Genomic DNA, 24,486 nt, shown 5'->3' on the forward strand with positions numbered 1-24,486 from the left:
GCATTCTTCAAACAAGGTGCTGTTGTTCATGAATCAACTCTAGAGAGTAAAAGGAGTTTTTGAAATTACATACCAGAAAACAGAAGACATCCTTAGCATTTGTTTGGTTACCTCCAGTCAACAGAATTCTTGTCACTTACAGAGAAGAGAAGGGGTGGGGAAAGATGGAACTAAATGCATCTATAAAGACTGACGAGATATTACTTTATTTCAAGGCAGAGACCAACTTCAAGGTAATCCAGACTTTCAAGAGTGGTCAGAGTACATCATTTGCCTTTCCCTCCTCTACATCTTAGTAATAGCTCAGCCAGCCTGAGAACCCATGTATCTGTGTGGTCAGCTTTGACTATTCTGGTTTCAGATTGGCCATTTTCTTGCATAAACAAGAGAAACTCATGTATCCCTGTTTCTGTTGATGGTACTATGAATCATTATTGGCACATGACAGCCCTGAATGTCTACATGGTCTGTTTCTACCCCGGTTCCAAACTCTGGAATTATAAAAGCAAATTTCCAAAATGAAGAGAAATGCATATTACTATAAATCAAAGCCAGACATGTCAGACATTTTCTGGCATATGCCATGAATAGATGGCAACCAAAAACTCTTATACGATGACATTGAATGCATTCACTGGATCAGAGACAGGTTATCAGACTGCTATAAACCATAATCACATGCAACACGTATGCAGTCTTTTCTGATGCCACCCTACCAGTTATATTCTGCTTGTACAGAGAGATTAGTCCAGCTGTCTCAAGAACTTAATAAATTTGTCCTATGGCGGATAAAATCCCAGGACGAGAGTCCTTACATACTTCAAATGGCAAACTGTGCACCAGAAAAACTTTAAGTTTGAACTTTAAGTTTCTGCAGCTCAAAATGAAAAACTCAAGCTAAATCTTAGGGTATTCAGGACTAACTCAAAGAGATATTTCTGCAGGCAATCATCCTGGTACAGACAGATAACAAATTCCCACCTTCTTAGCTGAAAGAAAATTACACCCTTGGCTCTCATGAAAAATCTTTCTGCCATACAAAGACCAACCTATAGTCCCCTGAACTGATAATCACCTGGCTTTCATTAAATAAAGACACTCCTAATTAAACAACCTGATCAACACATAGAAATGTGTGCTTTGCTGGCAAGAGATGGCAAGCAATTTATCTTTCAATATAGTAATCACTTATATCACGCTATCTGTAATCTAGTGATGAATAAAGGTATTTACATTATGAAGTACTAGATCAGCCTGCAGACTTTATTCATTTCAACAGCAAGAAACAGCAAGTCTAATCATTTCCACTTAAAGAAATAAGAGTCCAGTTGACGAACTATTGCTACTGGCCCAGAAGTATTTTCACTTTTATTTTACAAGTTCTCACAGGATGACTGCCCTTTTGAAGGGCTAGTGAAGAGAAAATACAGAGGAGAATCACAGAAAAGTTCAGGTTGGAAGGGAAGTCTGCTAGTTGTCTGGCCTAAACCTCACCAAAACAAGGCCACCTCTAAAATTACTTAAGGTCCTTGTTAAATTCGGCTTTGAAAGTCGCTGGCACTGGTTTTCAACAAGTCAGGAACTTCAGGAATGTAACATTAATCGTAACATACAGGACATGCCACATTTAGAGGAACCAGAGAATTCCAGGAACCAGGAACTGGTGAGTCAAGGAGGTTATAAGTACACGAGAAACTGCTTTTCAAGTGTCTCAACTTTTGAAAAGGCCAAATACTGCAGAACCAAAGGGCATGTGCACAGGTCAAATGTACAACAAAAGTGCCAGTATATAGATAGGCAGCTGGGACGCTTACACTCCTAATTACTAGGAGTAAACAGTGAAGGATAGATCAGAAGTTTTCTTCCTCAAGGCCTGGAGCATAATACAAAACCTTTTAGAGCAAGTGCATTCTTATGCAGCCCTGATTCCACTGAAGAAAGCCTCGCTCCCACTTCAAAGGGAGTGGATGCTGGTCGGTATGGCCACAATGCACTGTCCCAGTGTTTATAGGGGAGAAACTGCAACATCAGATCTAAGAGTGTGCAAAGTGCTTCTCTTATAGCAGGCACTCCTGCTACAAATTTCTTAAATTCTCATATAAGTCCAGAAATATCATTTCACAGGAGTAACAGTATCATCAGAAGCCTACAAAGCCAAGAGGATGTTTTGCTCTTGGAGAATGGAAGGGAAGGTACTGTCTTCTTTCCAGATTTATTGTCCAACAGCAAAACAAACATCACAGATGACTGTTCACCCAAGGAAAAGATTTCCACAGGAGGGACAGTTTCTAAAGCAAAGTGCATGAAACGGAAAGAGGCATCTTCAAAGAAAAGAAAAGGAAAATCAAAATATCTTAAAAAGACTAGAAACAAGGGCTGATTAAAGACTGTAGAACAAAGAGACGGTGAAGTGGCACAGATCTCAGTTAAGTGGTGAGTGAGCTCAGGAGTGAAGTGCTTATCTCCAGGAATACAGTGTCATTCACACCCAGCAAGCAGACTGGGAAAAAATGGTTCTGTTGTGGCACACATTCCAGGGGACTGAGTGCAGGTGAAACTCTATTGGGAATGCTAGCAATACACTGATATTTCACTACTGATGTTTCCTTTTCACTTAGATATTTTTTATCCATTTGCATTGCTCTTCGGTGTTAGCATTTTTTTAGAGAAGACAGGTAAATTAACTATGTAACAGGTAAATTAACCTAGTAACTTAGAGGTAAAAGGAAAAAACCATTATTTTTCTTTATGCTATTACAAGGTAGTCTATTCCAGACCACCCTGTATTTGAAATATCACTGCTAATCACTTTGAACACACTTGAAGAAGCACCCAAAACGTGACATTTTGAGTAAAAAACAGAAAGAATGAGGACAAAAACATTATCTCATTTTTACAGATAAGAGAGGCACAGAGAGAGATCAGAGGATTTGCAGAATGTAACACAGGTAAGGCAAGGCTATTCCCGACAGTTACTCATGCTAAAACTGTCTCTGTCTGGCCTAGCAAAATTATTCCAATACCCTTGGGTCCCTAGTCAAATTAGTTCTTTATTTATTATCCCAGTTCTCAAGTATCTTTCAGATGGGCTCATCCATTGTTCCCGTACAGCTGGGTAAACAGACAAAGTCAATTCTATCATGCAGGTTTACCTTACAGCATTCAAAACCTTTTGCATATGTGGGATTTTGTTTTCTTTAAGCAAGCTAAGAACGTGTTTAAAGGTGACCTGTGCCGAAAAAAAAAAAAAAATTGAAAAGTTTGGTGACAAACTGTGCAAGTTTGGAGCTGGCTTCCTGCCAAGTCTCCGAAACTCGACAACAGGGTCTCCTTCCCAGAGAGGGAAGGAAAAAAAAACGAAAAAAAAACAGGCAGCCAAAATTCTAGCAAAAATATATATATATTTTACATATAAAACAGAGATATACAATGAGAATTATATATATATGAATCTATGACCCCAAATAGCTTCCCGGAGGGAAGAGGGGGAAGGGAGAAGGGAAAAGAATAAAATAGGGTGAAAAGGGACAAAAAATAAAACAGATCCACACAATCTAAAAACCCGGTAACCAGAATTGGCAAGAGCTCACCACTTCCCTTGAAAAGAAAGCAGGACGTCTGGACGCGGCCCAGCACTTCCCCCTCACACGTGGCCGACAACAGCAGTTACTGTAGGCCTCAGCTTCAGATAAGCCAGACCCAGACAGGGACCACCATTCTCCAACCTCGCCGGAAGAGAAGAGAGCGAGCTCTCTTATCAATGCCTTATTTATACCCTAGGTTACGTAAAGGAATAGCATGGAATACTTCCTTGGTCACTTTCCTAGTTCCTTCCTGGTTACTAGCTGGTCTCCAGGAAGGCCTAGACTGAAACCATCACACAAACACAAAGGAAAGGCTTCCAACGATTGACATGTTTCAGTATCTTTTCCAAAGCAAAAAAAAAAAAATACTCAAATAATCAATGTTTGAAGATTTAATATGTAATCAGCCTTATTAAGCAAAAAAAAAAAAAAAGATGATACAGAAAAGAATCTTAGTCACTGACACAAAAGGAAGAAAGGCTTTCTAGTTCTTGCAAAAAAAAGGCTTCCTTTGGACTTTATTGTGAAATGACACAACTGCATTCAACAATTTTTAAGATGAAGAAGTGATTCAAGAGAAATAGTAAAATTAGGAAAAAAGTGAAAAAACCTAGCCTCCCAAAAAGTCAATTTTTTTAAGATTTTATGATACGCCCAAAGCAGACCAGGTCCTTCAGGATGTTCACACTGGTGCTTAGCACAGAACAGTACCTTTTTCCTGATGAGGGCCACTGGCAGACCCCAAACAGGAGGCAAACGACATAATACACAAGAAGAGGGGAGATGATACACCATGGAAAATAAATTCTTGATATTCCTTTCTGTCCATAATCCCACCCTATACCCATCCACTTTTTCTACATGGGGAAGAAGAACAGAAGCTTCACACTCACACACAAGAATCTTTGTGCACCAAGGAAATTAGCAGATGTGTTGGTAATCTTTCACAAAAAAAGAAACAAAAGCTGCCAGCTGTACTTGTAATTCCAAGATTAACATTAATAAGCAGTGCTGAGATTACAGGTATTATCTTTCTTTAAGGTGATACAGCTCAAGAACCCCAGTTCTGCAGAAACTCAGCTGCCTGTCCAACTTCTGTGCCTCAAGTCCTACCCTACACTGCTAAACATCTACAGATTCATCTGCCAGAGATATGCCAAAGCAAACTGGATTCTTGCCACTGTTTGAGATGGCAGTGAAGCAGCAAGTATAAAGTAGGTCAGATCTGATTACCTAGAACAAGGGCAATTTTCTTTACATGTCTGTGTAAAGCTTCTGAAAATGGTAAAGACTGAACATTTGGGAGCTGCAGAGAGAACATCCAAAAATAATTTTTGATAGAAAACGTTTAACTACATTTTAATATGAGTGGTATTTTCTATTAACATCAAGGCAGAAGCCTATTTTTCAGTAGAGCTCTTCCTTTATACAAGTGCTATCTCTCTGAATCTGTCTGAGTCAACTTTAGTGACCACTTTAATATTCACTTTACAATTAATGCTTCTTTTTATGGGTTGGTAGAAGGTAAACCAATTTCAGTTCGGCTTCTAGGTATTGAATTTATTATAAAAAGTTATGTACTTAAAACTCCTATAATGAAACCAGAGGCATCATGAGATATTAACCTAGAGTTAATGCTGAGAAGGCCAGTTTGAATAATTCAATTCATGTCACCTTAAGTATCTTTTCAAATGGAATTAACTTTATCTCACAAAAAAAGGAAGCTCTATGTTCCAGTTACTGATTATTGACTCCACAAGAGTTCTGACTTAAATCATCTTACCACCATCTTCCCAGCAATTTTATTTCACTACTACCAGGATGCTTCTTTACATTTTCAGGGCTGACTTTCGTTATAAAGAAGTAGTATTTGGTAAGAGGAAAACATGGCTTCAGAATTACTGCTATCATTAGGTAATACTAAAAGAGACAAAAATAAAAGTTAACACCAAAGTATCTGCATTAGTTCAATATAGCTACATGCAGCCACATGCACACAGCTACTGCAGTCCTTTGCCTCCCATACAAGTCCACCACTTTTTGCAACAATGCCATCGATGTTTGGTAATGCTGCGGTTCTCTTGACCTGTTAATTGCCCTACTCTAACAGAAAGCCCTGCATGTAAGCACTGAGAGGAGATGCTTTCAAATCTATACCCAGAGGAAAGTGACAGCTCATGGTCAGCATTATGGTGCTTAAGAATGACGTAGACAGACAGGCAAAAAGCAGAAGCAGATGTTAAGATTTACGTGTAGCACGAGAAATTACTCCAAATAAACAAGTAGGAAAAAGAAGGGAAAACGAACAGAAGCAAGAAAGAACAGCTGAGAACAGACAGAACAAAAAAAGGCATCAGTGCAGAGTACAACTGTGCAGTCCCATGCTTCTGCAAGACACAGGAAAATCGGAACATTGTACATCAAAACACAGATACCCTGGTAAGATCAGCAGTGTCTTGAAACAGGAAACACTGATTATCTCTCCTAGACAGTCCTACGAAGAGAAAACTATGTGGCAAGATAGTATATCCTGATTTAAATTCAGACATATCCAGGACTTCCTTAGGTCACCCAAAAACAAGCAATAGGCAAAAGATTCCAAATTGATCTGGAGTCAAACAAAACTGAGGAACACTTTCTTTAGCCCAATATTTAAACAAGATGGCTTTTGTCAAAGTCCAGCTTAAAAGAGAAAGCAAGAGCATAAAAGCTTCTATGGGGCAGAAAGAGCTGGAGTGGGCAGCACTTGAAGCAGGAGGAAAGTATTCTGGGTCTGTCCTCTTCTAATTCTTTCCTCTCAAAAATCCCTCTCTGTTGTGTTCCCATGTGGAGTCCCCATTGAGGTAGACAGCAGAACGCCTGACTAAACTACTGTGTTAAGACAATACTCAAACAGAACTAAGAGAGATCTATCACGACACTCACAGTTTAGGTATTAAGACAAGAGGTATGTGACAATGACACAAAAGTCCAACAAGAAGTAGCCCAATGACCTTTCCTGGGTTTGGAAAGGTATCACATGAAGAAGTGTGTTAGGGTGAGGCAGCCCTGCAAATCTCTCCACTGTTTCTGAGCTGTGAGGAGAAACACAGCAACAAAGGGCTTGTTTGAGGAAAAAAAATGGTAACAATTTATAAAGCCAAATGCAAAGAAAGAGAAAACTGAAGAGGAAGGCTAGGAACATCAGAAATATTTTGCAAGCTATAAGAAAAAAAAACAGTTGAAGCATGCTTTGACAGGTTTTTATCTATGCCTACAAAGCTTTGCACAGGGCAAGAGGACTAGGGTAATTTCAGACCTATTAGGCTGGAGCTGTAGAGTATGTAACAATAAATGAAATGTCAACCTCGATATAATATCTGAATTTGCATTTGTGGACAAAAGCACCTGTAAATATAGAGAAAAGAAATAATTGGATCAAAGATAAGCTTGATAGAACTTTGCACATGAAACCAAAAAACAACTTTAAAGAAGTCTCTGTATATACATGGATTGAGTGATTAGGAAGACAGCCAAACAAGAGGAGATGAACGTGGACTGCTGAACCACCAGGCACTGATTTGACAGTCCCTGAGATGAATGTTTCCTATTATTTGCTTCCATGCTTTAGTGATGTAGATGTGGTGACACCAGACATCTCTATTCTAGGGGCTAACCTAGTACAGGATAAGTGTGTTTGAAGTGAAAGGACAGAGATGAACTGTTACGCAGGACAAAACCTGAGAGAATTATTGGTATCACCCCTAACACAGCTGCCACAGTGCTGTTGGACTACATGGGCTCCTCTGGACTGTTTTCCATGGAGATCCACAGCAAGCTGCATACCACAAGCCACAACACAGACATCACCCCTTCTCAGAGAAAAAGATTCTTGTTTTGAACTCAATGCCATCACAAAATGGATGGCAGACAAAAATACAAAAGAATGGAAGTGAAATGTTTATAAAGGTTAAAAGCCTGACAAACGGGCATTGTCCAACAATGTATTTTACAAATAAAAACCCATCATCAAGACAAAAAACAATTCCTGATGTTGATGAAGTCAGAGTATTGCTACCTGCTTCCTGAACAGAATCAGAAGACTCCTTCCTGCACAGGCTCCTCAGAAGCAGGATGTGTCTGTGTAATTCTCATAGCAGGGAGCCACCAAGACACCAGAATCAGGCTTCCTTCTGGATACGCTGCACTGATGACTTTACTTCTAGCCCTATTAAAAATAAGCCTTTAAGACTGTTCCAGCAAAAGAAAAGATCAGGGGCATAACCTATACAAAAAGGCATGGTCTTAGGTAGGACAGATTCTGGAGATCTGCAGATGGAAGCTACTGAAAGGGAACAGCAGGAAAGAACATCAGGTACAGCACTTTCACACAAGCAGTCTTCAATTCCAAGGTATAATCTGCTATCAGCAGGGATGCAAATCAAGTACCTAGCTATCAGAAAAAAATCTCAAGCAACCATGTTTTCAAGGCTTTGGGCACATACATCTGAGAAACACTTTACCACTTAATTTAACACGTACCTGCAGTCAACGTTTTCTGGTTTTAACTGGATATGTAACTATAGGTCTTCTATAAACAGCTCAAATCAGATGAGCTGCTTTACAGACTTGAGAAAGCTCTTATTGACCAAATACATCATCTGTAATGCCCTTTTCAATCATGAAAAGCCACAGTGAAAATGTGAAAGGCTATATCTAGAGCGACTGCAATTATTTTCCTGTTTAAGAAACAGAACAGAAAAGAGAAGAGCATTTTAACTTTTTCCTTGGCAAAGGTATGTGTTCCTATGATTCCTACTCCAGTACAACATGGTCAATTAACTTCGCCCATTTTATTGACCCAAAACTTGTGGGGGGTTTTTGTTTGCTTTCCTGCAATCCTTTTATTAAGGGAAGGACTCACGGGAAACCAATCACAAAATAGTATTCAACACTTTATGATGCAAGACAATACACTTAAAGTTACGGTTCTAATAAAAGAGAAAAGATGTTTTGAACATGTCATTTGAAAAAAAAGGAGATGGGAAAAAAGAGCTTACCTTCTGCTCCTTTTCCTTGGCAGCACTGAGTTCAGAAAGGGAGTGTGATAGTTTTTCCTGCTGCTCAGCTAGGTACTTCTGATAAAGGCTCAGAAGTTCTTGGCATTCTCTGTATTGCTGCTGCAGAGGTGAGACATCAGAAGTTAAGGGAAAAACACTCTTTAGTGAATAGTTAGAGTCAAATATATACCAACTTACTTTGTGTAAATCTGATTTAGATCCATAACAGTTCAATTTAAAAACAGATACTGTGTGTTTGAGTACTGCCTAATGATGATAAATCTGCCTAGAGATGAATGTTCAAGTACACCCTTCTTTCTACTCAGAGGGTGGAAAAAGAAGAATTGCACCAGCAGCAGGAGGCAGGTGATGACATTGTTTCAGTTGGAACAACTACAATACTGATTCTTATTCAGCAGAGCCAGCCATTACCAATGTTTATTTATAAATAAATAAATACCCAGCCAAGTAAGTAAATAGTCCGTTTTTAAGCACAGACATGGATTCAGAAGCCCACATATCCAAATCCAATCTCTTTGCTTGAGCACCAATGGCTCAAAACCCCACAGCCACAGATGCAGCGCTACAGGCCTTTCAGAGACCAGTAATAATTTTTGGACAGTAATCTGGAGAAGCAGCAACTGTGGTGTTTGCAAGGATATTAGCAACAGTGTCCTGCCTTGCTTGCAGCATTGAAATTCCAACAGGAGATAAATCTGCTCTTCACCTGTCATTGTGTAATTCCCTCCCTTGCTCATGTAGCATGGTAAACCATTTATGCTCCCCTCTCTCCCCCCTTGCTTTTAATTATGCATGCAGATGGGATAAGGGCTCGCTGTCCAAAGAGATTACTCTGAATAAATACTTTAATAACAAGTCACTGCAATTAAGGTAGGGAACAAAAACTTCTTCAATCTATAAAACGGTGTTGAGTTACAGATTTCCTTAACATTTTTATGATCTAATCATTGCTTCTGGGCAAATTCATGTTGCAATCATTTTTGCCAATCATGGCTGCATAAATAACTCACTGCTTTGTTATTCCCTGTTATGACCCCGAGGGTTTCTTTTTTTTTGTTTGGTTTTGTGGGGGGTTTTTTCCCTTCTTCTTGTTCTTTCGCAGGAAGGGTGGCCTTGCCAGGGCTTTTTTTTTGTTGTTGTTTATTTGGTTTTCTTTCCTTTGAATAAAAGGCTACTCAGAGAATAGGCAAAACATTTTAGGAAGAAATGGAAGGTTAATAAACCCCAATGTTGAAATCAATCAGGAGAGCTCTTCTAACACCTTTGCTCAGCACCTGGAAATATGGGAGGGTACAAACAACGGTCTTAACAAGCTAATTGCTTCCCAGAGCCAGCCTGCCTGAAGCCTGAGCTGTTTTACATTTCAGTTCATTTCGTCAGAGAGCACCAAAAGGCTGAAGTGATTTGTGGTGGTCTCAGGAGTCTCTGCCAGCTATGATGTATATAAAAGGAATTTTTTATTCCAGTTGTAACCATAGGCAGTAATGTTTATAGTAGGTGAACATATTAGCCTGGACGCAGGGCATGAATTTTACTCTAGAAAAAGCCAGTTCATTTATACAGCCTAAGAGTTAAATGTCGGTATTTGAAGACAAATTATAGGGAAATTCATTTAAACCCATGTTATGTGGCAGAATATAAAAACAGACAGTCCTATCTTTATCAATTTTTTACAGCCCTCTTAATTCACTTTGCTTCCAGCAACCCCTTCCCCACAAAACAGATTTTACCCTCTCCTCCCTCCAGCTAGCACACTGCTGGCACAAGGAACGAGCACCTAAACAGCCTTGGGGCACACAACTGATGGCCATACACCTACCTTCACTCTTGCCACAGTGTCAATATCGGTCTTGCTGGAAAGCCAGGCAAGCTTCCCCCCACTCCTAGGCAAGTGCACCATCAAAAAGATGCCCAAATTGTGTTTTACAGACTGCAGAGCACTCACTGTGCACATGATGCCACCACCTCTTGCGTGCAGCAACCAAATTTATTTAAAATACTTTCAAACGTGACACGCAAAATTGACATTAGGAAAGCATGCAAGCAAATCCTGACTGTCCAAGGGTCTGTTACATGATTATGAGTGGGAAGGGCAACAGCTCACACAAGCTTGAATGGCAGCCAAGATGGCCCTAAAATTCTTGTAAGATTCGGTCAGCAACAGTAACAGTTAAAACTCTCTGTATTAGAAGATTAAAACTTTGTTCATTCACACAATCACTCTACATTAAGCAAAGTATTGTTACAGCCACCATAGTCTAAGAGTTTAAAGCCCTGCTTTGCTTACTAAGTAAGTAAACATGAAGCTTCAAATATGAAAAAAAGAAGTTCATTTGTTTAAGATACATGCAGAATAGCTGAAAATATGGTAATTCTCAAAAATGTGCTGGTACATTTACTGCAGAATATGTTCTTAAGAAGAAGAAAAAAAAAGCCTTAATATTAGATCTTACTCTTCCATTCTATTGAATTTTTGCTAAAAGCAGCAAGATGATCTCTTTTTCTTCTCCTGCAAATTAGCCAAGCAATATACAATACTGCCACAAAAATATTTAAGTCATTCAGATACAACAAGGGCACACATCTACTCAGGCAATACAGTCTCTGGACAAACATATACGTAATGATAAATAATTTCATAACCTGCTTTTAAAAATAAAAAGTTGCAGGGTTAAAAAAATTGCATAGGACAAGTCCTACAGATTTGCATTCCACAGAAAAAGTAATATGCCTAAATGCACACATTAGGTATTTCTTCATGTGTTCAGGAGCACAAATATTGGATTTGCAAGATGTTAGTTACCTGAGAGAAGTGGTACTTGGCATTTCACTGAACGGTAGTTTTATGTCCAAGAAATATGCATTGGATTGTATCAGAGTAATACATTTTATGCAGTTTGTTAGTACAGTATTAAGGTTGTACTTGGAAGGGAAGAAACAAAAAAAAAAAAAAATCAGAAGTGCTGAGGTTAAGATTTCAACAGCCAAATTTGTGTATCATCCTGCAAGTACTATACATTTTAAATAATAAATTAGTTAATTTCATCACCGAACGTAAGTCAAAGAATTCAGAGTTCATTTATGGCTCTTAAGAGATAATAACCTCAGTGGAGACAGAACTGGCTTTGAGAAGGGGGACTGCCAGCATGCAGCAGTGACACGCTGATGATGTCATGCCAGGAATGGGTGTCCAGGGGGTTCAGCAGGGAACAAAGAACTTTCTCTTAGGGGCAAAGCTTCACAAGAAGGCACAGCCAGCCTAATGCTCAACTGCTGCCAAAGACACTCTCCTGCTCACTCCCTCCGTCCACACCAGCTCTGCAGCCCCCACACCCCTCACTCCAGCACTCAGCAGACTGACCCACTGAGGCAAAGGGGACACCAGGCACAAGAGCCTGCACAAGGCGAGCAGGGGGAACAGGCAGCGGGGAGCAAAGGACACCTCTCCCAGCAGCAGCCACCTGTCTGGTAGTGTTTATCCACCTTGCAAAGTCTCAACCCTACCCTTCCTTCGGTTCCCCTCTCAAGCCTAAGGCTTTTAAGTCTAATCTATGGCTACATCAACTACTCACAGCTTACTCCTTGCTGAAATACTTTTAGCCTCTCACAAGCTGAAGTAAGGCAAGCAGCTGCAGTTCCTTGTTCCCAGAAACTGGGAGTGGAAGGACCAACCTCTACTGTGCCCACTGACCTCCTGCACTGTTCCTGGTACACTGTTTCCACTGCCATTTTGACTACAAGTGAAGGCCAGCTTAAAATCTGAAGTGTTTTGGTTTAGAGCATGTGTTCACACTACAGCACTTTAAACAACAAGTGGTTTCTTCAGCTACAGTCAAGGTTTCCAAATTAAGCCAACACCAGTCTACTTCATGAGAGCTATTTGCTGAAGGTCTGTTTTTCTTAAATCACTTCTTGTAAGAGGAAAAAAAAAACAACAAAACAGAATGTAGAGAACCTTCTCTTTAGGAAAAAGATTTTTTTTTTTACCCTGTATCATTACAAAGAAATGTTTAGTTTTATCTCCCTTTACTTAAAAAAAATAAAATTAAATTTGAAGCATCCTCCAATCATAGGAATCTAAGGCTGGAAAAAGGTTTTCTAGAAGCTATTAGCAAGGGAAAAGAACACAACTAATGAGATTTTTTAGCAATCAATCTAATAACAAAGGTCCTTCTGTATCATCAGAGTGTTCGTGAGAACTCCTCACCTAGTGACTCTTTCCTCAGTGGCTTGTCACAAGCATTTTTGGGACAAGCAGAAGCTCTAATCACACATAGGCAAAGTGTGGTACAAGGTGTCTTTGGGCACGTCTGAGCACACGGGTGCAGCCCAGCAGCCCACACTCCATAAGCCAGCTCCAGGACACGTGTCTTGCAGCTGTAGGGTAAGTTAGCACAGCTCAGGCACAGCACTAACAGACCAGATTCATCCTGCACCTGATTAGCTTAGAGCACAAGTTTGCCTGCGTTCACCCAGGCAGACAAGCCCTAATAGATTTCCCACGCATCAAGGAAGATGCCCAGGGATGACTCATTCCTGTAGTCCCTGACTTTAGCTCCAGCTTGGACTGTCCTTTCACTCAGGGCTGCATACTCTGATCCATGGTCAGAATAGAACACAAAAGCTGAATCTCCATCTTCAGCCACAAGATGCTGCAGCCCCATCAGCCCCCATATCCAAAGGAAGATTCTCTAGAAACTCAGAGCTCTTACAGAGATATGCAAAGATGAATAAAGCAAGCAAAGAAAGGAAAAAGTCAAACACAAGTTAGATTTAAACTTAAATAAGACAGCAATAACTTAGACTTTGTGGTAGAGAGACAAGAAACTTTCAGTGGTATGATTTCAGCATGTGGAATCTGCATCTGCAATCACGACCCCGGTAGCCACAAAATACAGGTTTTTTTAAATTCCTGCTTAAGAACATGCATCCAGAAAACAGACTGGTTATCATCATGTTGGCAGTTTCAGCAAAGACCAAACTCCCTTCACTGCCTCAGGTGGTCCCTTCGAGATAAATACTGTGAAAAAACTAGACAGGGAAGGAGATGCTGAGGAAGTGCCACTGACAGAGGGTTGACTGTGAAGCTGGGCTGACCACTGAAAGAGAGGTCTTTGCTCTCCAAAGAAAATTCTTCTCAGAATAAGTTGCAGGCAGACCTGAGCTTGCCTGCCTACCCTCCAACCAGGTGGGTATAAGCCAGACCTGTTCAAGCTGCTGTGCACAGTCACAGCAGCACAGCATCAGGCACCTCATCCCTAATCTAACTGACCTTGCTTTGATGTTTTTGTGGGGTTTTGGCATTGTTTTTTCTTTCTTTTCTTTTTGGCATCAAGACCAACACTACGCCGCTTCCAGAATGCAGCTGGACCGTGCCTGGCAACTTCAACAACATCACAGCAAGCTCACATCTGTTTAACAGACACACCACTGCATCCACAACTTGACACCATGTACCATTACAACATTCCACTATACAGCTGCTCAGTAGCTCAAAAATGCCTTTAAAGGATGCTGCAAGAGTCAGGAAGCATTTCACCAAACTCAGGTAAAGGCTAAGACCCCCGTAGCTGGGTCTCCAAACAGCGTACCCACAACCCTGTACCTACAACTAAGGATCAAGCTACATCTAAACACTCATAGAACAAGGGAACAGAATTTGTAGAGTCTGCAGACTCCCAAAGGCCCAGACAGACTCGTGGCAAATTCCATTACAAGTGTTCTCAGTTTGAAGTGGACCCACATTTTTTCCACGCATCACCCAAGCATATATTTTTCACAGTATTTTGACACATAAGGCAATAGGGTTTATTTTCTGCCTTGATATTTTGCATATCAATAGGAGAAAGATACCATGCCTTTTGGGAAAGAAGCAATATGTATGTCATTCTGATTTCCACCTGCAGGCTTTCTTCTTCCTAACCAAAGAAAGGATTAAAATAATGCAGCTTCAACTACTTACATATGAAAAGTCATATGAATAAAAATAAACTGCTGGTATTAATGAATTAACATCTAAAAGGAACACTTTAAAATATAAACTAAGATATTCTAAGCTCTTTCCTTTAGCATTTAACAATTACATACTTCACTGGAAGCTGACCCACATTTAATTTTAAAATACAACTTCTGCTTAATATACAAAGTCCTGCACTTTGACAATCTCATCTCATCTGAGAAGAACAACAACAGGACTGCATTTCGGAAATCAGACTATCCAGGCACAGATCAAAGTCAACCCTAACATGTTTCTTCTACCTTTAAAATTAAGAGAAATAAAATAAGTAGTTTGACTCTCTGTGTGTGAATCATTGTTCTGTGAAAGGGTAGAGACTAGTAACTTCTATGAAGGTTTATTATCTAAACTCTGAAGTTGCAGCAAAGACTGAAGGTAATAAAATGTTTTATGAACAACTTCACTTCGCTCATTCTTATATAACTGAGTTTATGTGGACTCTCTGGCACAGTGTGATGGCAAGAACCTGTAGGGAACTTTCTGCACATCCACTTTTCGATGTATTAAAGAAATCATCTGATGAGGGTCTGAACCTTATGAGCCTTCAATTCAAAACACAATTTCCTTCTGATCCAAATGCCTTAGGAAGCACATTTCTGAAAACACTATAAAGAAGCAAGTCACATACAATAAGGCAGAGTGATCTCCAACCTGAAGCCCAACAGTTACATTTTAATTTACACTTGAATATTTTAATGTTGTTATCCAGTCAGTAAATTAACTCAAGATGCAAGAATAAAAAGGGAAGATGCATAGGGAAAAAGGTCACAAGGTCCACAAAAGTTAAGAACTTCACTTCTGTTTGAAGCATCAGCATTATGTTGTTGAATGCCACAGCTCTCATATAAAAGAATTGCTTAATACATTCCCATTCTGTTTGAAGGGAAATTAAATTTACATTCTTTGGGAATATGGTATTGTAATTAGTTCATGACTTGATTACACTTTGAAGTGAGCCGAGACTGTATATGGTGCATACAAATTAGTTAAGTTATGGTTACCTACCTAAAGAAAAGCTAACGAGTTGAAAAAGTTAGGGACAAAGCCAGGGCCATCCTTTGGAGGTTTCAGGAAGCACATGTAAAACATCAAATTCAAATCTATTCTCTGGACTCACTGATGTCAAGTGTGAACAGAAACAAAAATGCTGTTTCCTAAACAGCTGAATTAGTTGTTTTCCAAAAAACATCTTTCTATCTCCACCCATACCACCTGTAGGCCAACTGTTAAAATGGAAAAACAGCAATAGAAGACACGAGATTTCCAGCACTGGTTAACTTCACCAGCATGATTTATTCCTAGTACTTGTAATTTTTTAATTTCTTTTATAGACGACCTGAGTTTTACACCACCTACCAAGATGCTCTGTTCCACCCAGATGATGAAATTCCCAAGTTTGCTTTAAACATTCTCAAAAATATTGAGATGCACAGCACAAATATAGTGCATCTAAAATTGGCCTAAGAAAAAGATAGCCAGTATGATTCGATGAGAGCAAGGAAAGCCTTTAAACCTAAAACTAATTCCCAGCGTAGCATATGAACTCAAGAGAAGTCTCTATCACAGTTTCAAAATGCAAAAGCAGTTTAGGGTACAAGATTTGATCTGATGTATTGAAAATCCTTTCCACAGGATATGCCAATCAAACTGGACAGCTTATCTGCCATGTTCTCTGGTTCAAAGGTGGGTAAGGACAAAAATATCACACGCCATCATATGCCAGCCGATGTGCCTAGATCAATAAATGCAAATACCATCTCAGAGCTCGCATTTTCTATTCCAAGTGGAAAGCACATCTCCAGCCTTATCTTCATTAATACAAACAAAGGGATACTTACCAGCAAAGAAAAAAAAAATAAAACTAAGGTTTATTTTGCAGCCTGGCAGCAATAACAACTATCTCTTACTGAAAAGGAAGAAAGAACATAACACACAAAAGACAAGTTTTGCCACTACAAATACTGGCAAAAACACGCATTTTCATTATAATGAACACAAAAAATCTGATGACAGAAAAGCTAGGAACCTGAATACACAAAATACAGACCCCACAGACAATTTTAACAAGATCCTGGTCCTGGCATGGGCCATAAAAATTTTTACTTTTGGCTTAAGAACTGTGATGGCAGGAGATTTTCCTCACTGGCAAGAAAGAGTTTGTTCAGAATATACATGCTCCTTTTAGGGGAGCTCTGCCAACGACTATAGTGACTTTCAGGATTTAAAGACTTCCTTGGCATTTGTTTAGACGGCTCAGCTACCCAACCTCTTCCACTGGAAACTGTTAAGGAACTTGTTACTTATGTATTTGTCTACCCGCCAGTAAACGTAGGATGCTTTTTTTCCATGGAAGAAAGGAGCCTGGAGATTCAGCCACACAGAGTTTCTGTGCAAAACGGTCCCAGTACCTGAGAACAACTCCACACATTTCATCATGTACGACAGAAAATAATCTCAACCTGCGCTGCGTGAGAAGACTGAGCCAAAAGGAAGGTACTGCACCTCTCACCATCCTAGCACACACACACACACACAAAAACAAAAACAGCGCTATTTTTTCCTTTTACATATTTGAAGCACAAAAATTAAACAAATAAAAGGAACACTGCATAATTTAGCTTTCATTTTCTATCAAATTGCTCATAATTGTAACCATAAAACGATAATACTGTGCCATATGTGCATCTGCAGAGCCGGCGGCGGCGCTGACCGTCCCCGGCGGCGGCAAACGCGGGGCTGTGCCGACACCCAGTGCCCGCTCCGGGTATTGCCGCCCCTCCGCCACATCCCCAGGCTGATTTTGTCACAGAAAAGGGATATAACCCACCACTTTGAAACGTGAAAACCCGCCATGCAATCCCCCTGTTCCTGTTCTTCCTCAAATTGCACTCCCCTCCACCCGCACAGGCTTTACGTTAAAATGCCCATCGCTGGAAACGCTTGTTTTAGTTGCAGGCCTTTGTGAGAAATAAAAAAAAAAAAAAACAACACAACTTTCACACTTTTACCTTTTACACAAAGCCACGTGTCGTCTCAGAACTACTCCATTTTGAAACAGAAATGTTCTTTAATCTAATTTGACAATGGAGCTCCTGGCAGAAGCCCGAGGAGAGATAAGGTGGGAATTGAGGTATCTGAGAAAGGAGGCTCAGCCTCTCACGTTTAGACACTGTAAGAGAAGTTATTTAACAGGATAAATGTGAACTTGGAATCAAATGCGTGGAGAAAAGGGGACGAAGACGTAAAAGAGAAATGGAATGTAAAAGCTGAACTTACTGAGAGCAGAGCTACAGCATCTCCATCTCAATTAAAGAGCATGCATAGTAAATCAAAAAGGTGTCTGCTTTGCAGGGAATGAGAATGTAAGATCACAAAACATCAACTTGTTTTATAACTGGTCTTGGTTACTATCAGAATAGGGATCACCTGAGAATACACAGTGGTGTCTGTCTTGCTGCTTCCTTGCAGGAAACAATCAATCATCACTCCTAATTTTATATATTCAATGTGTCTCTCTGAACCTTTTCCTTACCACCCTCAAACAGCAATAATGCTGATGGAAAAAAGCAGTCTCTCCTTTAGCCAAGCTCCCACCACCCTCAGAATGAGTAAATCCTCATTTGGATCCTTACTGGAAAGGAAACCTGGCTGCTAAGGGAAATTTTTCCCTGCTGCTTTCTAACATGGTTACCTCTCTGTATCTTCCACAGGCAGAATCAGGCTTCAGTATTAAACTTCCTTATTTCCTCCTTTTAAACTAGAACATAATCAGAGAGGAGCATGCAGATCTTAATCTGACTACTGGCAAAGAGTGCAAGTGGCAAGATGAAAATCTGTAAATGCTGCTGGATGAAAATAGTAAAAAATGAATACCACTGAGCCAAGAAATCTTGCCCTTCTTACAGAACTTCCTTCAGAGCTATAGCTAGAACAGCACAGAACGTAAAAATCACAGATTGTTCTAGATAATTTTATTTTTTTCATTTAAAACTATTGCTATTTTGACAGTCTTTCTAACCTTGTTAGAACACAATCTGTTTGCACAATGTAGATGAGAGAAATGCAGTGCTCCATTTTCTAAGAGGCAGTTGAGGTCAAATCAGACTCCATACCTGCACATCAATATTAATTTTAAAGGAGGTGTTCCCAAACCCCCAAAAAAGGAAAGTATCCCATGATGGGTGTTGAAAAGATCTTCTTTTCCAGCACATGCTGTACACGTGCCTAATTAAGTATTTCAAAACGACAGAGGCCTCAGAAAGTTGGTCCTTTCTTGTGAAATCTTAAACACGCCAAACTGAGCAGCACTGGTTTCACTGAACTGACGCCAGTGAAGAAAAGATTTAATAACAGCCTCATTATAACGTTCATTGTTGTAGGACTATTTAATATACAAGATTAACACATCTTATCTCCCACTTTCACTGAAACCTATTATACCCCTCATTAATACATGCACATTTCTACATCATTTACAGCACTCAGGTCTCAAACAGTATTGCCTGAAACAGGGTGTGTTCTGCTGCTCTTCCTGTGGTAGGCTCTTTTTGCAATAACAGTACTCAAAAATAAACCTCACAGCTCAAAATTAAAGACACGGGTAGGTAAACAGGGCAGCGTAAAACTGAGAGAAATTAAAAAAAAAAAAAGGAACTGTTTTGCCAACACTCTGGATATCGTTTCTTGACTTCAGTTCCCTCACAACCAGAGCATTCACATATTATAAGACAGGAAACTTCTACCTTTCCAACCTAATTAATAATGATATCCTTTCCCCCTGGAAATTTGAGACACAGAATTAGGTGAAGTGACAAGTGACCCACAGCTCCTCAAATTCTGAGGCATTTTCAAAATCTTCAGATCCGGATCACTGGTGAAGAAAAGGAAGCTGTATGGTATGAACAGTACAACACTTTCCCAGATTACATACACTTGTGTCCATGGGTATACCAGGACAGACCGGAACAATGCACCTTAGTACTGTATGAAGGGGAAGAAAAACAATATATATTTACATATAGTAGACTCCAGGTTGGCCATTATTCTTGCACAGGAGAACTGTTATGAGCTTGCAAGCATTTCAGGACAGAGAATATGCATTTATTCAGGAACTGAACAGATTCAGGTATTTACGAGCTCTTCTGAACTCCCCTAAGTGGAGGAACTGCTCCCCACCAGAGGCTGCAAATGTTTAAAGTTTATACAGACACACCTAAACAAAGTCCTAAAAAGACAACAACAAAATCCACCCAGTGTTATCAAACACAGAGAAACATTCTGACTGCAGTGTTTAATTACAGGTTTCTAGACATTGTGAGACTTTGTGGGGCAAATATTACTATTTGCTCATCCTGCCCTTAAGCTTCGCCACATTCTTGTGACCACTGCCAGTATTATAATCCTGGCCTTTGACACAGTACAGATGTTTTATGTTCTCATCACACTACACCTAATTAAAGTAAAATATATTAAAACATGCTAAGTATAATGAAGACACCTCTTCCCCAACCATCTGAAGAGAATTCCTACCACTTGTACATTGTTAGAAAGCAATTTTATAAAATTTCCTTTCCCTCACACTTTACTTTCTAAAGCTACCTCATGGTAACAAAACTGTTTTCAAATCAAATGGTTAATATTTATCAAAGAGAAAGAAAATTAATGACCTGGTGATTCTACTGGGAAGAAGTACTGATAGCAAAGACTTAATTTCTAGGAGCCAAATGTACAGCTCCTCAGATTTTTTTCTACTGTTCTTGGAAATAAAGGTGTTTACTCTGGCTGATTAATTTTGTATCAGAAAATGCGTCTTGCCAGGGCAGGTCAGAGTGACACTGACCCATTCTCATTTAATTTTGCCTGTTTGGAATTTTACATGCCTTCAGGTAAAAACAATCATGAGGCTCTGGAAGTTGCTACTTCCTGCAAGACAAAACACTCATTCCTACATCCTCACATTTATTACCACCAAAGAATAGATGACATTCTGGAGGTCTTCTTGGCTTCCTACATGGAGCATACCCAGATATCCAGCTGGATGTGTATGAACCAAGTAGGTCTAATGTATTGGTAGGGAGGAGAGAGAATCTCTTCTGTATAGCCATGAATTTTTTTCCCCCATTATAGTTCTCCATTCATCTTTGAGAAACACTGCTAAGTGTTAGCCTTGAGGATATCAGTGCTGGAGGGCTGTTACTCCTGAAGACAGGAATTCCTAAATCCAAACTCAAAACTGCTCATCAGAAGAAAAAATAGCTGAAAAGAGTTTGCATAGAGACAGTTACTGGCAGCAAGAAAATGATACTTTCAGATATCCTCCTCTCACAGGATTAATATTTGAGTAAGCAAATAGTTCTTTGGCAAATTCTTTACTTATTGCAATGCAGTCAGAATCACAGTGAGATGACTCCATGCATACAGCCACTGCCAATAATGCAGGGATCGCCACGGGTGCTTAGAGGAGCTCAGTCAACTCAGGAACTGAACAGGCCTTCTTGTAAAATACATTCCCGTGGTCACCACAAATTTCTGAGCCATCAAACCAAAGACAATACAAGGAAATGGGGGGGAAATACAGAACATTAGAAGCTTTCAGACAATGGGGGCCTAGAAAAATCGGAGAAATCAGGGGTATTTTCCAGATGAACAGGTGATCAGCATCCTGCACACCAAGCTACGTTGGAATGCCTATGTCCTGCTGACAAGTAGGAAAAGAAAATCAGTGTATGTGAACACCTTGCAAGGACCCTCCACTAGAAGTGACTGACTTTCAGAAAAAGAACAATAATAAAAATAAATAAATAAATCTAGAGAGCTACTTTCCTCACAGAAGTACAAAACAAAAGGCGAGAAACTGTTAAGTGAATGGTTCAGTGAACCAGAATGACAAGATCCTACAGGTCCTAAGTCTTCTTCTGGACTTCTGCCAAGTCCAAGACAGAAAAGCACTGAAAATTCAATCAGATATTCTCATTGATAAACATCATGGAGACTATGGAGGAGTGACAGTCCCCAAAGAATTAATTTCTGAAGTGTAGGATTAATTTAGAAGCCAAAAGTGTGACAGAGCTGCTCAGTACCTCTCCTTAATTTAAACAGATAAGGAAACACCCATACCTTTTCTATCTCAAATGAAAACTTACTCCTGTGCTAATAGCCAGAAAGCTTCATCACTGCAGTATCTCAAGAGCTTACAGGTATCAACAGACTTACTCTCATCATCCTTGTATGTTCACTCTACAAGGAAGGTCATATCTAATATAGGAGAAGGTGAGATACAGACAAGGTAAGTGATTTACAGGACTTCACAGGAATCTGTGCAGCAGAAATGAGGAAAGCTATGTGTATGAGACCTCAGAGTGCTTCCACAACAGCCTGCAATGCTGTTATGTCAGGACCATTTTCTGAACTGTTGTACTCTGTGTATTGGTGATGTAGCTTTGTGGTCTGCCTCCCTAACAGTCTGATCTGCAGCTAAACCAGAAAGAAAAGGAACCTGCACTTTCCTCTTTGACAGTTTTCATGAGTAAGACATTTCATATATTCTTGCTTTCCTCTTCCAAGGATTAAGGTGAGAAAGAACTGAAGCAAGATAGGAACAAAAATTAAAGCAGTAACTGTACCATAACACATCTGCCTCTGAAGTGAGAAGGAACAGACAGCACCAAAACATCTTCAGATCTGACAGGTTGCTCTGCTACCAATCTGCACTAGCAGGTGAGACATGTCATTCCATGACAAGTATCAGAAATAAAGGAGCTTAATGCAACTTCAAGTGTTTTAAATGACTTCTCTCTACTGTGCAACAGAAGACGACAAGCAGTTCTAACAAAACATGGGGAGATTTTTCTCCCCTGAGCTGCAAAGCTTTAAAATTAGCACTTTGTGCGTGTGCTTGTTCTTTTAATGTCTGCATTTATTAAGGAGCAAAACAGCCATGCATCTGAAATGCCAGAGAAATATGGATCCATAAATAATGCCACATTCCTATTCACACCTAATCTAAATATTTATGTAGTAATTTACCAGCAAAAGATGCAAACTATTCTTTAAATGCTACATTGTATTAAAGGTTAACCACATGACATGTTTTATTATAAGACTGAATTATGTTTAGGACAAGTTTTTATTTTCAGTGGAAGTTCTGGGGTTGAAATGGACAGACAGAGGCAAGGAGTTTTAGTCACCTCTCAAAGATGAATGCTGAAGTTCAGACTTCAATATTTTTTCAGTCTTCATAGCCATAGGCCATGCAACTCAGCAGCATACTGATTGAGAGAGGAAGAGCTACCTTCTTCACAACTAGAAGAGCTGGAAATAGATCTATTAGTGAGGCTTGATGCTTATAGCAGGCCTGATGATGCCAAGTTCCACTTAGAAAGGCAGCCTCTACTGAAATCAGCACCAAATCAAAGGGGCTGTGTACACACTCCCAAGGGAAATGACAAATGTAATAGCAGAACTGCCCCCAGTGTAAGTATGTGCCCTGGGATTTCGTAAGTGCTGGATGTAGTCTCATCTCGTCAGTGATGTAACGCTTCTCTGCCCAGTACCTTACACAGAAATGCACGATACACTCCTCACTCAGTCCTACGAAATCCAGCTTCTCTTCCACTTCATATCCTGCTACAGTCATGATCACATATTTATGGTCTTAACCATTCCTTTTTGGTTCCTCCTTGAGCTCTCACCTTCATGCCTTCTGTTCCTAAGACCTTTAATACTAGACATAGTTTCCAACTTATCTTCTGTTTTATCTCTTATACAAGGCTTTCTTTAGAAATATTACTTTGCTGACTTCGTTTCCAATTCTCTTGATCTCTGTGTGATCTTCCACACAGAGCACTTTCTTCATGTCATCACTTTCCTCAACGCAAGACCTTTGAAGCTCACTACAGACTCAACCATGCAGGAAGTGATACAAAGATTTTCTTGTGTTTTGCTTTTTCACTAACAGAGTCACTTCCATTTACACTACACTGAGAGAGATTCACTCTTGTGTGACTGTTCTGAGCCTATCAGTCTGCCAGAGTTGCCAAGGTTGTAAAATGGAGGGGTAAAGAAACCCACACTAAAGTTTAAATGCTGTTCTAGGAGCTAAATATTTTTCAGCTTGTAGTTCAAGAAGAAATTGAGCACTATTGCCACAATATGCCACTTCCTACTCTTGAGAGAAGAGAAATTCTCCAGCTCTAAGCACAAGGTATTCACAAAAAAACATCACGACCCTTTTTAAATGTCCAACTTCTTCACATTTCCTTTGTCACTGCTAAGGCACATACCTCTAACTCAGCAGCAGGAAAGGCTCACTTTTTCCAGATAAAACTAATCAGACAAAGGAGATCTATTTATGTTCCCTGCTTCAGCGAGACATGAAGTGTAGACTTATCGATGGGAGCTGCATTTTTGGTTCTCATTTGTTCTGCTTGAATAAGCTTACCAACCTGAGACAACATTTTCAGATGCTGGTATTTTGACCACCATTGGTCTCTGGGACTATCCTTTTTCTCCACTTCACCATATCCAGATCGAAGAAACCTTGGCAAAAAAATGTAAGAAGCTGGAAGCATAAATGTTCATTCTTAAGATGCAGTAAAATCTTTCATTTCAATGATATACAGAAGTACTTGGAATATATTACAGCTGATCAATGCAGAAATGAGGTATAGAATACTACTGAAAATAGACCTTATTTGTATGCACGCCATACAAATATGTTAAAATATGTAGTTAAATATGCTGTTGGAGTTAAGTAGCTTTCATAGAAGAGAATCATTGCAATTATCAGTGGTAATAGCAAATCCTCTCTGATACAGATGTTTACTTC

General features: G+C 39.7%; 1 protein-coding gene across 4 annotated transcripts in view; it reads right to left on the reverse strand.

Annotated features, from left to right (window-relative positions):
• The window catches only part of KIAA1328 (KIAA1328 ortholog), a 171,144-nt gene that overhangs the window by 92,217 nt on the left and 54,441 nt on the right, over positions 1-24,486 (reverse strand). For all 4 annotated transcript variants that reach the window (XM_027671050.1, XM_027671051.1, XM_027671052.1 and 1 more), the window contains one exon: positions 8,624-8,751. In XM_027671050.1, coding sequence (XP_027526851.1) covers positions 8,624-8,751 — 128 coding nt within the window. The remainder of the gene's footprint in view (positions 1-8,623; positions 8,752-24,486) is intronic.

The sequence above is a fragment of the Neopelma chrysocephalum genome, unplaced genomic scaffold (assembly GCF_003984885.1).
Source record: "Neopelma chrysocephalum unplaced genomic scaffold, ASM398488v2 Primary Assembly neopelma1_97027, whole genome shotgun sequence".
Lineage (NCBI taxonomy): Eukaryota > Metazoa > Chordata > Aves > Passeriformes > Pipridae > Neopelma > Neopelma chrysocephalum.